The sequence below is a fragment of the Cinclus cinclus genome, chromosome 8 (genome assembly GCF_963662255.1).
Source record: "Cinclus cinclus chromosome 8, bCinCin1.1, whole genome shotgun sequence".
NCBI lineage: Eukaryota > Metazoa > Chordata > Aves > Passeriformes > Cinclidae > Cinclus > Cinclus cinclus.
In genome coordinates, this window is record NC_085053.1 from 13032431 (window position 1) to 13049031 (window position 16601).

General features: G+C 40.4%; 1 protein-coding gene across 1 annotated transcript in view; it reads left to right on the forward strand.

Annotated features, from left to right (window-relative positions):
* DPYD (dihydropyrimidine dehydrogenase) overlaps positions 1-9954 on the forward strand; it is a 318409-nt gene extending 308455 nt beyond the window's left edge. Inside the window, exons 21-22 of the mRNA XM_062497926.1 lie at positions 7017-7157; positions 9784-9954. Of these exons, the coding sequence (XP_062353910.1) occupies positions 7017-7157; positions 9784-9954 (312 nt within the window). The remainder of the gene's footprint in view (positions 1-7016; positions 7158-9783) is intronic.
* Positions 9955-16601: the final 6647 nt, after the last annotated feature.

Genomic DNA, 16601 nt, shown 5'->3' on the forward strand with positions numbered 1-16601 from the left:
ATCGACCAAGATGATCAAACAGCAGGAGCAACTTTCCTATGCAGACAGACTGAGAGACTTGAGATTGTTGAGCCTGAAAAAAAGTGCTCTGGAGGAACTCTAGACCCCATTCCTGTACCTAAAGGAGAGATAGGTGCCCTTGAAAGAGCTATGACCCCTATATTGTCTGGTTGGATTTTTGGGGGGTTGCTACAGATTTCCTGATGCCTCCCCAAAATTTCCTCATCTGTCTAATTGTCTGTTGGGTTGGTGATATGTAAATTCCAACACTTACATAAATTCCACATGCTGTCAAATTACCATTTTTTTGTCAATTTAAAACCCCTCTGTGATTATCCAAAATCTAATTTACTTTTGGATGTCTTTTCCCATGGCTTTTCTCTTTATTTTCTCTGGTTTTCAGTATTAATTGAAACTGCATATATTGATATTTGGCAGAGTTGTTTATTCTTTTTTCACTTGTCTGTAATATTAGAAATTGTGGGTATGTGCCCTGGATCTTTTCAGTTGCAGTTTTGTACAGCTCTCACAGATGTATTTGCCTACCTCAGGTTGCTTCCTTATTGCTTTAATTTCTTTCTTTATATGTTCCTGTATTTTTCTTCCTAATAATTTAGTTCTTTGTCCTTCGGGGCCCATACCACAATATTCAGTCACCATTTATCTGCTTATTTTATTTCCTCGGTTTTTTTTATTCTGGAAGCCTTGCTGTAAAGATTGTTTGGTAGTTCAAACATTCTGGCACAGTTCTCTTAGCTAGAGCATGACATGCTTTCCACCTGCTGGAAGAAACATCCACAGAGATCCTCAAACTTAAATTCCTTGTGTTTGAAATTTTTTTTCACCCTTCTTTGTACAAATATATTTACATTATCTTTTTCACATACATATATGCAAGTCTTTTTTTGCTGATGTGTAAGCACTCATCTAAAAGCCATCACTTCGAGAAGCATTAGCCACATTTAGTCCAGTGCTGTGCTAAATCTCTAAAAGCCTCTTGAGAGGTGAGGAATATTGAGGTAAGGACAGCTCTCTTTTCCACAACTATTTTGTACCATTTGGATCCTTCCTGGCATGTATCTGTGTGTTTAATATGAGTAGTTTTACCTTGTGCTTGCCTGCCTGGAAAAGACCACATTGTAATCTTCATCATAAATGTGGAGATGTTGCATATTTCAGGTGGAACTGTGTATGTGTGTCCCCTAATTTATGGGACTCTAACGCTGCTTCTCCCAAGTACACACTCCAACATTAATCACAGAAACCATCTCCCCTGCAATAGCCCATTATACTCTCTTCTCTCTTCTCTTCTCTTCTCTTCTCTTCTCTTCTCTTCTCTTCTCTTCTCTTCTCTTCTCTTCTCTTCTCTTCTCTTCTCTTCTCTTCTCTTCTCTTCTCTCTTCTCTTCTCTTCTCTTCTCTTCTCTTCTCTTCTCTTCTCTTCTCTTCTCTTCTCTTCTCGAGAATATTCTCATACATATTGGTTAAGTAAATTTTAGTCTTTAGATAGGAGGAAAAATCCTAGAAATCCAAACTTCCTCTTTCCCTCCTCTGACTGTGGCAGGAGGAGTGCCTCAAGTGGCTCAGAAATAGAGTAGAATAGAAAAAAATAATTTCAATTGGAAGGCACCAACAATGACCACCTAGTCCAACTGCCTGACCACTTCAGGACTGACCAAAAGACAAAGCATATTGTAAAGGGCATTTGTCCAAATGCCTCTTAAACACTGATAGACTTTGACCACCTCTCTAGGAGATCTGTTCCAGTGCATGACCAGCCTCTCAGTAAAGAAATGCTTCCTGCTGTCCAGTGTGAACCTCGCCTGGCACAGCTTGGAACCCTTCCTGCATATCCAACCACTGAATAACAGGGAGAAGAGATCACCAGCTCTCTCTTCATTTCCCCCACTCAGGAAACTACAAACTAGACAAGCCCAAAGTCCTTTGCTGCTCCTCACAGGACATTCCTGCCCTTTCCCCAGCTTTGTTGCCCTGCTCTGGATGCACTCGAGTACCTTCACACCTCACCTGCCAGGTGAGGCCCCGGCAGTGCTGCACACAGTGGGATTGTCCCTCTTTTGGCCACTTGTGTCATGTTTGCTGCACCCCAGGACATGGTTTTGCCCTCTGGGCTGTCCAGGCACAATGCTGACCCACACTGAGCTGTGTCCACAAGCACCCCCAGACCCCTTCCTGCAGAGCTGCTCTGGTTATATTTCTGCCAGGTGTTACTCTGTCCTAAGTGCAGAATCTGGCATTTGGACTTGTTAAATTTCATCCCATTAATCATTGCCCAGTGCTCCAGGGCACTGTGCTTCTGTTGGTAGAACTGGAACGACTGCGTATTCCACATCATGGCTGATTAATTAGAACAACAGCACTACAGTACTTATGAGGGCTGGTTTGTTTGCCTCTGATCAGTCCCATGAGCTGTCAGTGGTGTCTTCTACCCTGTTTTCTCTTGCAGCTTTCTTTAATCTAGAATGTATCTGTTGGCAAGATCAGCAAAAGTTACTTACTTTGATAAGCTGCTTGTCGAACTGCATTTTTTCACTGTGATAGTACCTGCTCATCTAGTTTTATAAAATACCTCCAAGTTCCTTGGCTTTTAATTTAGTTTAAAGAAAAACTTGTATCAACTCTACAGTCTCCTGGTTCAAAGCTTTTCCTGAAACACACTCAAGCATATTAAAGAGCAGCATATCTAAACCAGAAAATTGAGACACTTTTTTCTGCTAATACTTTACCTTTTCTGAACATTGATCATTGTACTCCAGCCCTTTATTTTTTGCTCTGTTTAGCCAATTCGTGGCTAGTTAATTTTCAAGCTCTCTTGTGTCACAGGCCTCTGTCAGAGGCTTTGTCAACCATTAACATTACTGGGGTTTTGGGTTGTTTTTAAAATTTATTACTTCACAGTCTTCATAAAAAATTGTGATCAATACAGTAAGCATAATTTTCATTGTAGAAACCATATTGAATTATCTCACAAAGGTTCATTTAAGTGGACAACACTCACAGGCATACAGGGTGATTTTTTTGGGACTGTCCTATGCACAGCCAGTAATTGGACTCAGTGATGTGGGTCCCTTCCAGCTCAGGATGTTGTATGATGTGGTATGTTTCTATGATTTGAATTACTTTCTAAGTCCCACCTTAACTGGTACTACAGCTGTTATGCTGAAAACAAGGCTTAGAGGTCCCTAAATCTCAGAGTACTTTTAGTAGCCTTTTTAAAGTATTGGCAAAGAGTCTGTAATCTTTCAAGAAAAGTTAGTTTTATATATTTTTGTAAGCTACTTTACTGTAAATTGACCTTGGTCATGTACCTTTAGGTCCTGGTGACTTTTTATTCTTTAATCCATAGTTTTATTTCTAACATTTCTTCTTTTCATCTCTCGCTCTCTGACCATACCTCACCTTTACTGCCAAAAAAGATCAGGTGTAAGGCAGGTACCTCCCTAATGTGTGTTCCCTTTGCCTTGCTTCATGATATGCAGTACCTACACTGTGTACGGCTTTCTAATGAGAGCCTGTGATGTTCATCATCTCTAGAACACAGTGTGGTCTTTTTTATAAAAGCATCTGCATGAAGATGGACACAGCAGGTCTACAAGGACTAGAGATGAACCATGGATTGTATTTGCAAATATAGGTTTACTAATATGATGACTAATTAAAAGCTAATCATCATAAAATGGTTGATACATTAACACTAAAATGCACCTATTGTAGCATTGCAAAACTAATATCCTGCTGAACAGATCTTCTCCTTCTATACTCACCTTCCTATACTCAAACCCACATCTGCTTAGCTTAGCGACAAAAAGAATTTTTTTCCTGTGTTCATTAGTAACATAAAACTGATGGATTCTGCTCTGATTCTCTCCATAGCAACTAAATTCTCTGACAGTTCCAGTTGCAGGACTACGTTCCTTTCCCAGTTTTTTCATTTTTGTTGAGAAGAGGAGGACAGCATAGCAGTAATCAAAAAGAGTACTCTAGGTCCCTGCTGTCACAAAGGTGCAAATTTAACTTCCAGGTTTTTTGGGGGTTTTTTTGGTTTGTTTTACTGCTTGGGTTTGTTTTGTTTTGTTTTTGTTTTTTTTCCATTGCTGCTGGTAGCGCATAAGCCAGAAAGAACACAGCTTGACTTTCAGAACCTGGCTTCTGTTTGCAGGTCTGGCAGTTGGCAAAAAAAAAAAAAATTATCTGTAAACAGTGCAAATTTGATCCAGAGGCCATTGAGATATACCAAGTGTGGAATCCCATAGTGCCATTTTAGACAGTTGCTTTTTGGAGTGAAACTGCTTTAAACAGTGAAAGCCGATTATTTCTTGCTGCACTGTTTATTTTGTTCCAAGCATTTATGATCTGATGAAAACAAGAAGCTCTGAGATGCTGTAAAAGAGTGCACCTGCAGAACATCTTTTAAGTACCATTGCTTTTTTAGCCAATAATATCTTGAAACTTTGCAAATGAATAAATATACAGTCTTTGCTTGAGAGAAAGAAGTGATTAAAATACACAACACCAATGAGTATAAATGAGCAGTAAATCATTGACACAGTCTTTTGAAATCACTTTCAGGCCTCTAAAGTGCCATCGTGCTGCCTATTTGGGATCCTAAGTCCCCAAAAGTGTATTTTTGTGAGCTGTGAGAAGTGAGACTTGGTTAAAAATGCAGATATCACCATGCCTTATGCATTGTTTTTGTTATTCCCTTTGTAAGTTTGTGGCTGGAAAAACCAATTTCTATCATGCTGTTTCAAGCAACCATTTCCTGAGCTATCTAATGCTGCCCTAAACCTTGGACTGTCTCCCCCATCTCCTCCAGCTGTGTCCCTGGAAGGGCATTAACCACCTCACTCCTTTCCCATTTAAAAAGCCTTCTCTAATTTCCAGCTTTGAATTTATTCATGGCTGGCTTACAATTGTGTGTTCATGTGCCAACACTGTCATTTAACTTCAACAGCCCTTTTTCCTCCCTGATGTATATTTCCTGTCCTGCCATCATCTTCCTAGGCTAAACATCTTGTAAGGTTCTTTTTGTCTTCTCTCATAAGCAAGACATTCCATTTCATGGTTTTTGGAGTAGCACATCTCTGCAACCCGCTTGAGCTCTGTGGGTTTTGTTAACATTCAAACAATATTTAAAGAATACAAATGTGAATCCAGAAACTCCCTGAGAAAATTACCTATGCTTTTTAAACATATAGGGTTTTTAGACTGAAAAGCTCTTCACTATCAGGCATCTCCCCTGTTGATACTTTTGCAACACGGGCAGGCAGTAGAAACTTACTTAATTGTATGCCGTGCAGGTTTTACATCATTTCTTTAAATTCTTGAGCACACAGCTCATCACTTGCAGACAACATGCATTTGTGGAATGTTTGGGGGCTGTGTACATACAAGAGAGGCTTGAGGATCCTTAGCATTGCTGGGGCCAGTAGATCACACAGACATGTGCATTTTAAAACTTGCAGCAGGTTTAAAAGACAAGGCTTGTCAACAGACAAGCCTACATGGGAGTTGAAACAAGCTGGAGCTGAAGTCTACCACTACAGTATTTCAGCTGACACAGAAGACTGCAGACACTTGAAAACCACTGTAAATCCAGCAAATCCATGAATGTTTCTGAGTAAGAACAGGAAATTAAAAGATGGGCGTGTAAGCAGTTCCTAGGAGATCACATTTGATTTAGTTACCATAGTTCATCAGTGGAGTCACAGTAAAAGGCTTCGTGTTCAAGTCTTATTCTAGTAAAATGCATTAGCTGAAACACTTCCATAGGAGTTAATTGACCTTTTACAGTGGTTTAAGCAAACAGATTTCACTTCAGATTTGCAGTGATTTTGGACCATGCACAAAATCAGCTTGCACAGCTCGAGTGATGAGTGTCAACTCATTAAGCTGTGATAACCTGCACACAGTCATCTGTCCACGCTCATCATGCTGCCTGTAGCAATGTGCCATAGCTGTTTTATGCTGAAAGAGCATTAACGTTCTCTGCATGTTGCTGAAAAGAACTGGAAGGCTTTTAGCATTGAATGAATGCAACCAAGGTATTTCACATGGCAGCAAACATGGTGTTTGGCAGAGTGTTTTTGGAACAAGGAAACGGTACAATTTGCCAGTCCTTCTTCCTGGGCATAGGATTTGTTTGAGTTTTCTACCTCAACATTCACTAGGAGCAACTTCATAGATCCTAATACTGCATCCAGTGAATAAAGAAATTTGTCTCTTTGCTTAAAGACACTATTGTACAAGTGCTGAAGACCAGGTAGACCTCATTCTTTCAGAAAGTAGTCCTCAGCTTGAAAGTTCTTAGCAGACTAGGAAGACAAGGTTGGACTAATTTCTGCATTTAATTTATGTAGCAGTGCTTTCCTTTTTGGTGTATGCTGTGCTGATACAGACCTTTTGCAGCACTGATGTGTAAAGTTGATGCAGCAAGTTCCTGCCTGTTAAGTTAACAAATCTTTCAGGATTAGACCCAGAGCTTACTTCTGTACAGTATCTGCAATAAACTGATGATCATGTCATTTGTGCATCTTGCTAAAGAGAGAAGAGCTGTTATTGTTCTCTCAGTTTTTTCTTTCCTTGCTGTGAGTGCTTCAATCTGTGCTAGTGAGAAATGACCAAATATGATCTGATTATATCATGTCACTCCTGTTTACATTCCATTTTGTTCTTTGAAGTTTCACCCAATCATGGCGAAACAACAGCACATACAAAATTGAGTGCTAAATGTGTAACCTATTTGTAGAATGTGTTTTTATACAATGTGTACTTCTAGTACTGCCTACATTCAAAATGTGCCTGTATGGAAAATTCTTTGTATTTTACAAGGGGTATGAAGGTCAGCCTCTTGGAAATTTTTAATAAAGATCCTAAACATCATCAAAATACATGGCCAGATCTTCCATGTTAAAATACTAGAGAGTGCTCCAGTGCAGCTGTAGAGGCTGCCTAGTTGTCTTATAAATGAGTCAATAACTTTTTTTTCCCCCCCAGGATGTAATTGGAAAAGCACTGCAGTATATTGGAACATATGGTGATCTGTGCAACACAGAGCAAGTTGTGGCTCTGATTGACGAGGAAATGTGTATCAACTGTGGCAAATGCTACATGACCTGTAATGATTCTGGCTACCAGGTAAGAGCACAGCTGTAATTAGAAGAAAGGCACGATGAGTTATCTTTCTGCTGCTGGGAGGAAAGAATTCACCTTCTGTTAATGAGCAGGTGGTAAAAACAGATGCCTAAAATGTTGAATTGAAAGCCCATCATGCTCCCAGGCTCTGGCTCACAAGCCTGGTCCTGGGGGGCTGTCACAGGGCCCTGACTGCAACTGGGCTTCTTTTTAAGATGTAGACAATGAAGGATCCCCAAGTTGAATGGCAGTAAACGTAGTTCTTGATGGCTTTCATAGAAAGGGAAGAACACATCCCTTCTCACCAAGGAGATGTGGGGAGACATAGTCTGGTCTTAATTGCCAAATGCTTTTTAAGAAACCCAGTTCTTGCGCCCTCAGAGTAACCAAACTAATTCAGGTTTCAGGCAGATGGAGTTTTGTTTTGATCTTGATTGAGCTACAAATCCTTTCTCCAGGATAACTGCCAGGGTTTTAGAGCAGCAGGTTAAAGCTTGCAGAAATGATTGTGACTAGAAAGTGGCCAAATTTTGAGTTGAGGCTCCTGGTTGCAGCAAAGTATTCCTCTGATTGCTCAATATGGTAGCAAGTTGTGTGAAATATATCAGCATGTCTAGGTACCATTCCATGCCATGTCCACTGGAGCTGATGGACTGGCCTGCAGTAAGAAAGGCAGTACAGGAGGACTCATTTTCTTTAAGAAAATCAAAATATAGTCTATCAAAACTTTAATGGAATCCAATATGCAGCAAGCAATAATTTCTACATGGATGTTTCCTTACATCTAAGACTTACATCTAAGTCTGAGAAGGGCTTGTGAAAAACAAATACTTTAATTGAGCACCAACTGTCCTCTGAATACCATGAGTTTTTGTTTGTCTTTAATTCTGCCTAACCAACAGGTCTGATGACTTGAACTACATAAAGTCACAGAAAGAAGTCTTCTATTACAAATCAACTGCATTTGAAACAAGTATGTCAGAGCAAAGATTTTATCCACTGGTACAAGAAAATTAATGGTGTATTTATACCACAATAGATTACTACAGTAGCCTTTTAACTGTCTAAATTTCTTCTTGACATTGCAATCTTCACCTTTCCCCTTACATTAGAGTTCTCAGGAGAATTATATTTTTCATATAACCCTTAGAGAGCAGAAGACTGTTTAGACTTACTACATTTTATTTTCTGTAACTGGAAAAGAATTCAGCACCAAAAGAACTAAAGTTTAAACCCCCAGAAGGTTGTCTAAGCACAAAAGAAAAATGCTTTTTCTTTATTCAATTAGGGAAAATGAAAAGAAATTAATTGAACAGAATTGCAAATAAATCAACAACCGCCCCACTCACCTTCAAAACAGCATCTGCTTTATGCTTCCTTTTGTTTCAGAAATATCCATGCTGCTGTACACAGCTGTCACCTTGTATGACTCCAACAGAAAAGCTTTCCTTAAAGTCAGCACTGTAGTCCTGACTTCCTCTCCATCCTCGAACTCCCTTTCAAGATGTGCATTGTTGGTAGGGAGAGAGAAAGAAAGGAATCCTCTTTAAATACTCACAAGCCAGAGCTCTCTTTGTGCTCAAGCTAAAGTAAAACTCAGAGATCCAGGGCAGTTACTACAGACTTCGTGTCCTTGATGGTTGCTACAGCAACTTCTGTGCCTTCCTAGTACTGAACCCCCAAATGCCTCAAATCTGCCTTAGGAGCCAGCCTGCAGCAGCCCCAGTATTCCCATCACCTCCCTGCCTCCCCCAGATGCTGACAGTGCTCAGGGGGCCTTGCTAAGGCACTGTTTCTTTGCCAGAGTTCAACTTTCAGGCCTGGTTTTCTCTCCTAAACTCTTCAAAGCGGATATTCAGTGTTTCTGGTGCTTTTTTAAATTTTTTTTTTTTTTGCTTTTCTAGTCTTGCTTTTTAGATATTGACACTTTGCGGTTGTGTGATGCTTTTGTTTTTGCTTTTAATTGCCATTTCCATTATAACCAGGAGCTTATATCATTGAGACTGCAACTGTTATTTCACATTCAAATACACTTATCACCCTAATTGGTAATGAGAATTCACTGCATGGAGCACGAGAACTAAAGCAACCTCTGCCTGCCCCAAACTCTGATACTCCTTTCAAAGATTTGCAAAGAAAAGTAGTCACATGAGGCACAATGAGCTGTGTTTTTCTCTGCTGCTCATTAAATTAGATTGTTTATGCCGTGCTGAAAGTAAAAGACAAAAGAATGCCTTGTGATGGCCATTGTGCTGAAGCTGTACAGGTGTGGACGGGTGTCCCCTCTAAACCAATAACCCCAGCACATTGCTATTTTAGGAAATATTTCCTTTACATCAAGTAGAAATACCCTCTGGGAGTTTAAATACGGTGGAGCAAACTCCTCCTTTTTTAACCAGCCCTTGTGGCCCGTGAGCTTTTGCCGAGGTGTAATTTGGCCCACTTGTCTAATTTCAGTATCAGAGAGGAGGTTTTTGTTCCCTGCCAGTGGAACAGTTGCTATAGCTGCAGTGCAGAATCACCCCAAGATGTCTCTGAGTGCTGTAGCGCAGGAAACGCAGGCACCGGAGCGGGAGCGATCCTGACCTTTCCCGTGCGCGACATCAATCCTCTTTATTCCTGGTTGCAGGCGATCCAGTTTGATCCCGAAACCCACCTGCCCACGGTCACTGCCAGCTGTACAGGCTGCACCCTGTGCCTCAGCGTGTGCCCTGTCATCGACTGCATCCGCATGGTTTCCAGGACAACCCCCTACGAGCCCAGGCGAGGGCTGCCCTTGGCCCTGAACCCCGCGTGCTGAGCCGGCCCCACAGCTCAGGGGAACTTCACACTTGTTTGATGCCATTGATTTGCTTCCTAATTAGTCCTCCCATATCTACTCCTATAAAAAAAAATGCAATACTGATAGCTGTACAATGAACACCGCCTTCCAGTTACGATTTTTGCAACAATTAAGTTTTGAAATTACAGAAAGGTGGTGGTGGCTGTCAGTTGTCAGCTGTTTGAAGTGTAACTTTCTTGTTACAATTCGTCCTGTGATTTCAAAACTTCTCTATAGACTCTTTAATCTCTGCGTATTTTCTGGCTGGAAATATAATTAAGAAAGCATTTTTAATGAACTACAAATCAATGTACAAGCTAGCTGTTTTCAAGGAGAGCGTTTTGTAATTAAACATTACATTTAGCTTTAAAAGAGATTCTTAGAAGATGTAATTAACTACATAGCATTCAAACAAAGCGATGCAGCTTCTATTTTTCTATAGACAGAAATGAAAGGGAGTTTAAAATAGGATTTAAGAACTGGATTAATCACTTTCAACGACGACAACATATGGTAGTGTATTTTTATAATCCTTTCTAATTCTTTTTCACACTAGTCACGTTATAGAATAAATTTGCTTTTCACTGACACATGCTGGACTCCAGATTTGTGTGTTGCATGGGTGGTTTGATCATTACTTTCCCTCCTCAGTGAACACTTATAACATCTCTGCAAACAGTTAAAATGGTTTATTAGGAAGTCTGGGTTGCATTTCAGGATTCTGAGAAGCAACAGTATTTTTTGATCCAAGCTCATCCTCTAAATAACTTTTTAATTGTGCCAATTAATGTTGCAGAAGTTTCAGGTCAGAGATCTGACCGTGTGCAAACGGACTGCACACCCTGCAGGCTGCGTTTGCCAAACACAGACATTCAGGGCAAGCTGGCAAGGTGATTTTCCCCAGTGCTGTGTATAGTTCTAGCAGCTTTGCAGCCAAAAATAAATACAGATTCATCTGTCTTACTAAACAATATCTCAATTTTAATCTATTTTTCACTCACAGTAGGAACTTTCTAATATGAACATATTGCTGTCTGCTTTACTCCACTTAAGAATATAAAGCTTTTAGTTTCATAACAATAATAAATGATCTATCAGTTCAATTTCTTATACCATATATTGTGAACAGCAAAAGTTTTGATTACAAAGATGCCCTGGCTTTTGTTTCTTGATTTATGAATTGAACACTGAATTATAAATAAATGTTGAAACCAACTTGGGTTTGTTTGTGATTTTTCTTTTTGCATTTTCTAAACAGATTTTCTTTGTAGAGCCTTGTCAGTTGGTGTTTCATGATCTCTAAGATTCACCCCAGGAACCATTAATGAGTTAATTCACATGTACATTATTCCATTGATTGCCTACAGTGCAGAATGTATCATGATCTTTGCCCTCTCTGGCACCTTTTTGTCTGCCTTTGACTTGCCTTCCTTTTGCGTTCCTTCCCCACACACACAGGGTGCACATGTGTAAATCTGAACATTTTCAAGTGTCATTTCAGCTAGTGTTCTTGCTCCACCAACACTGTTGTGCTGCTGCTTTGGGCTTGCTTGGCAGGCTCAAGTCCAGTGTCTCCACTAATAGTATTCTCTTCATATTTTAATTTTCCTATTTATCATTGTGGATTTTTCAAACTCAGATGAAACTGGAACAGGCAATCATACTACTTAGAAAATATTTGCTTGCAACTTCTTTAAAGTCTTGTAATAATTTCTTATCTTACATGAGCTACTGTGGACTCACAGGAAGAACAAGCTATTTTGTGAATGTTGGTGGCTAAGTTTGTAGAGTCTCTGCATGTACTGCTTGTCCCTCTGCTGAGGAACTGCCTAAGAAGCAGCATTCCCTTGAAAAAGAGCAGAAAAAGACATCAAAATCAGACAGTCTGAAAATAACATTTTATGTTCTCAGACAGCAGGTGCAAGGAAAAGTAGCTGTCTTGTCCCAGGCTCTTACCGTGTACTTCTTATTCTGTGTCCTGCCTGCCATGAGCCCTGTGGGTGAGAGGTGCTGTGTCACCTGTGCTGAGCAGGGCACCTCTCCAGGTCTTCTGTTCCTGCATCCCCAGACCCAGTTATCTTACTGTCCTGAAGGTATCACATCTGCTGGTGTAGTTTCTTTGAAATACAAGACAATGCCAAGAGACCTAATTTAAGTATCTAAGCATAGGTGCCTGATGAATTGCAGCAGCAAAGTAGAGTTTTTCGAAGAATATTCAGTAGTCACAGGACATTGAGTATTCCACAGCAGCTGTAAAGTAATCTTTGGAGAGGTAAAGGCATTCTTTGTGAATCAAGACTATAATTTGTTTACTAAAGAAGGAATAATGGGTTATTTTATAGAGGCCTCTTTCTTACTACCCACCCTGTGACCTACTCTTGTTCTGTCAAGTCAGGTAACAGTTTCAGGAAATGCGTTCCCAAATGCATTTGTTTCTGACTCTGACAGTCGGCCATAAATCTGAGCTGCAGAAACTCAGAGAAATAACCACATTTAGGTCTCCTGCAGAAATGTCTTAAGTCATCAGGGTAAGGTGAGCTGTAAAAAGGCAGGGGAGAGAGCCACAAAGGACATATTCCTCGGGATTATATGTTTTTCTCATTGGTCTTGGGGAGTCATCCCATTTAGTGTATTTAAGAGCAAAGGAAACAAATTAGAAAAATCTGGTCTAGTCTGCAAATTCTGTAGCCAGTTATTAAAAAAGAGATATGAATTTTCAAAGTGTTAGGGGTTCCAAATTAAGCCCATATATTTCAGTGATTTAGTTGCACATTTAAGGAATTATGTATTATTAAAGGCATGATGGCTGACATCCTCCAACCCTAGCCTTTGCAGTTTTTAGACATGTTGTACTATTGATTATTATTATAAAATACTGTAAACTATATTTGACAAATTAAATCATGATAGAAGTGCCATAGCTCATCTTCTGGTAGCACATTCTTATTCATATCATATTCCTGAACAGAAAATGCTCCCCATGTTTAGTGGATGCTCTGCAGGCCAATAATTACTTGAAAAAGCTGCCAAATATGCTTGTGTGAATCCCAATGCATGCATACATGTTCATTGGAAAAAAGAGATGTTTTGCCTCGCTAACAGACTATCCAAGCAGTTTGGGTTTTGGCCTCTAGGATGAACTGACATAATATTTCCAAGGCACTGAATTGGCAATATTAACAAACACATTTTAAAAATCACACGGGATATTTAAAATACACAATTTCCTGATTTTGAATGGAATATTAATTTGATCTCATAGCAAAATTAAAACTAGCCTTTGCATGAATCTGTTGGGCAGCCTGTGTGTCCAGTGTTGAAGCCCTGCAAGTGTATAGTGCTCCTTGCTCCGATCCTTTACCAGCTGCTAGAGAAAGCCTTTTTAGCAGCCATCCATTTGCTCAGTTCATTAAATTTGGCAGGAGCAAAATGTAAGTTATGCACCTAGAACTGCTGCTCCTCTTTGTTGTGTCCTGGAAGACACAGAGCTCTGGGAGAGGTGACTTGGCAGCCACAGAGTGGCTCAGTGTCATTTCTGCAGCCTCCTCACCTTCCAGTGCCTACTACTGTCACCTTTGGCTCCTCCAGCTTTGTTTTCTTTAAGCCTTTTATCTCAAGGTGGCAAAAGTGACTGCTAGATTCAAGGCAAATTATTCAAACCCCAGCTGAGTGCCATTAACCTCATGCCTCATAAAACCACTTTGTTTAACACAATCCAAGACTATAGCCTTAGAAATAAAATGTTAAGTATAGATATTTCCTATCAATAAGATCTTGCCAATGCATTCTGTATCTATGTTTCATTATTTATCTACTGTAACATCGGGTTGGACATGTTAAAATTTTATATTTTTTCAACGATTCCTAGTAGAAAATATTTTTTAGATAAAATATTTATTTTATTGGCAGAGGTTTCACTTCACCAGGCAGCTCTACTTCTTTGATGAAGTGTGGAAGATAGGTTTTCATTGGCAACATCTGGCAACCTGGCAGATGCTCTTGGCAGCTGGATTGGTAACTTCAGAGTTGCTTCTGGGTCTTTCATATAATTAGTCTGCTTATGGGCCATCTGGGTTGCTTTGTTTTTGCTGTTGCCATTTCCTTTCTTTTCTGAGAAACTAATCTTTCCAGTTGTTATTCCAGGAGATCAATAACTGTTCTTCAGGTCAGTCTGCTGGATCTTGTGCAAACAACCACGCTGGCCTTGCCCAGGAGAAGAGATCCTGCTTTTATCTCTTCTTTCTTGGAGGTCTGAATCTGCCCATCATGATTTTTGTGATGTGGGAGCAGATCTCATTGCTATCAAGCAGTGAAGCTGGAGGTCAACTTGGCAAGTGAACACTTTTACCACTTCTGCACAAAGAAATCCCTAAACTATCCAAATCTTAAACACACATTTGCATTCTCCCCTTTTCTACCTTAAGCATACTAAAGTTACCACAAGGAAATGAAATTGTTCCTTTTCTGGAAAAGAACTGCAAGTTATTATGCTTTCCCATGGCACACCTGCCTGGATGCTGGGGCAGTGTATGGGAATTAGCTTGGGCTCAGCCCTGAGCAGAGCAAAGTCCTTCCTGCTGTGGCTCAGCAGCTGAACACTCTAGCCCTTCGATTTATCTATCCCTTGACAAATGCTAGCAAACCTCTGAACTACTGGGGCTTCTTGTGGTGCTGTAGAAATGCCAACCTGCCCATGTACCCTCAGCACTGCAGTGCAATAGGTGCAGGAAGATTCCTCGTGTTCTGCAGGGAGCTGCCTTTGCACCTCATGGCAGGGCTTTCTCTGCAGGGCCACTGCAGCATCAGCTTCTAGAGGTGGAGGTTAGAGAACTCATCTGTCTGCACTGCATGGGCCTTTCCACATATATTGCCAACCAGGACCCTAAAGGACAGCAAACAGTGTAAAGCTGTTTTTCATCTAGTTTTGAGGTACTGCGTAAAGTTCAGGAGAATCCTAATAAATTACTTTCATACAAGTTGACTAAAACAGGGGCAACTATTGATGTGGCTTGTCTTTTTGTGAGACCAAACATTTTACTTCAGCACAGTGATATAGTTAACTTTGCTTCTCAGTGTTTCTGCCTCCAGTGATGAGCTCTCTTTTATTGCATTTCAGCAAGAGGCAAACAGTGTCCAATGCCTCCAGTTGCCAGCTCACACTCACAATTGCTGATTAGAATCTCATGCCACTGACCGGAGCTAATTATCATCCTAAAGGACATTGTTCTCACCTGTTTAGTCTGGAGACTACTTATCATCACAGCTTTTACTTCTGCCTGTTGCAGACAGTTTTAGGCCTGGGCACTGAAAGCTTTATATTCAACTGTTGAGATATTACTTTCTCAGGAACATAACTGCCAATCTCATGCAAACCAGATGGCCTGCAGATAAAAGTCACTCATGTTGCTTATGCAGGTGTATGAGGCCAAATTTTTTAAGTCTGAGGTCAACAAGGAAAGCCAGTGAATTCTCTTTCTCCTGAGAGTGTGCTATATTGACTTTTGTCACAGGCAGAGTGAGTGATGTGGTGTTTGATAAATCTCACTGTAACAAAAGGGAGCCAAAGGAATGGAAGTGGTCCTGCCCTTGGTGAGGGGCTCTAGCCTGGTGAAAGCACTGGGGCTGGGCAGCACTGGGCTGGCACATCCCCAGCAGCTCCTTTCCCAGGGAGCCCTGTTGTGCAGGGGCTGCCCCAGGCTCCTCTGAAGGGCAGAGCGGGCACTCCTCTTTCTTTTGCATAGGCTTCAGTAATTATAGTTGTTCTCTGGCTGTTGGCAAGACCATGGGTCACCCTGTCCATGGCTTTCATGTTAAACAAAAGCAAGCACTGCATGTTTCCGCACTGAAACCTTATTTTTAAGGAATATATTATTTTGAATCAAAATCATGTGAAATGAAATCTATTTTCCCGAAGGTGAAATGGCTATCAGGATGGTGTCTGGGCTAGTGCTGCTGCAGGCACCTGCTCCTTGAGTGTAGGAGCTGCCCATTGGAACACATTTGCTGCTTCACCTTCACACACAAAACAGTCTCCTTAAAGTGTCCCACACTGCACTCTGGATCCTTTAGTATTACTCAGCATAGGTAAAACCCTTCCATAAGTTTTATGAGGTGCCAGCATACATGCTATTTTATGCTACTAGCCTATTTATTGGATTAGCTTGAGGATTTGATGCAAATGCTGATGATATTGAAAATACACATCACTTCTATTGTGGCTAAGAAAATCAGCTTTAGAATTAGAGACCTTGTATCTGGCATTATGTATGGCCCTTTAGCTTTTTAGCATGGCTGTTCCTTGTTGCTATAGCAACCGAATTAACCATTTCATTAATATAATGGAATAAAACATATTTATTCATTTTTGCACTCACGGGTAATCCACATTCAGCTTTCAGCATACTTGTCAAGCTGTGCCCCTTTCACCTCAGCCCCAGATATTACTTCAGCATCGCCAAAGGGTTTCTATTTGTATTTTTCCTTGTTAGAGAGACAGTGAGCTGTTGGTTTTGAAGAACGTTATGTTTTTTGTAATTAAATTTACCTTCATTTCATTGGTTAGCTTCTGTTTAGCATCCCATAAGTGGAAAAGCAGACTTCACAAGCAGCATTTGGTACAGAGAAGA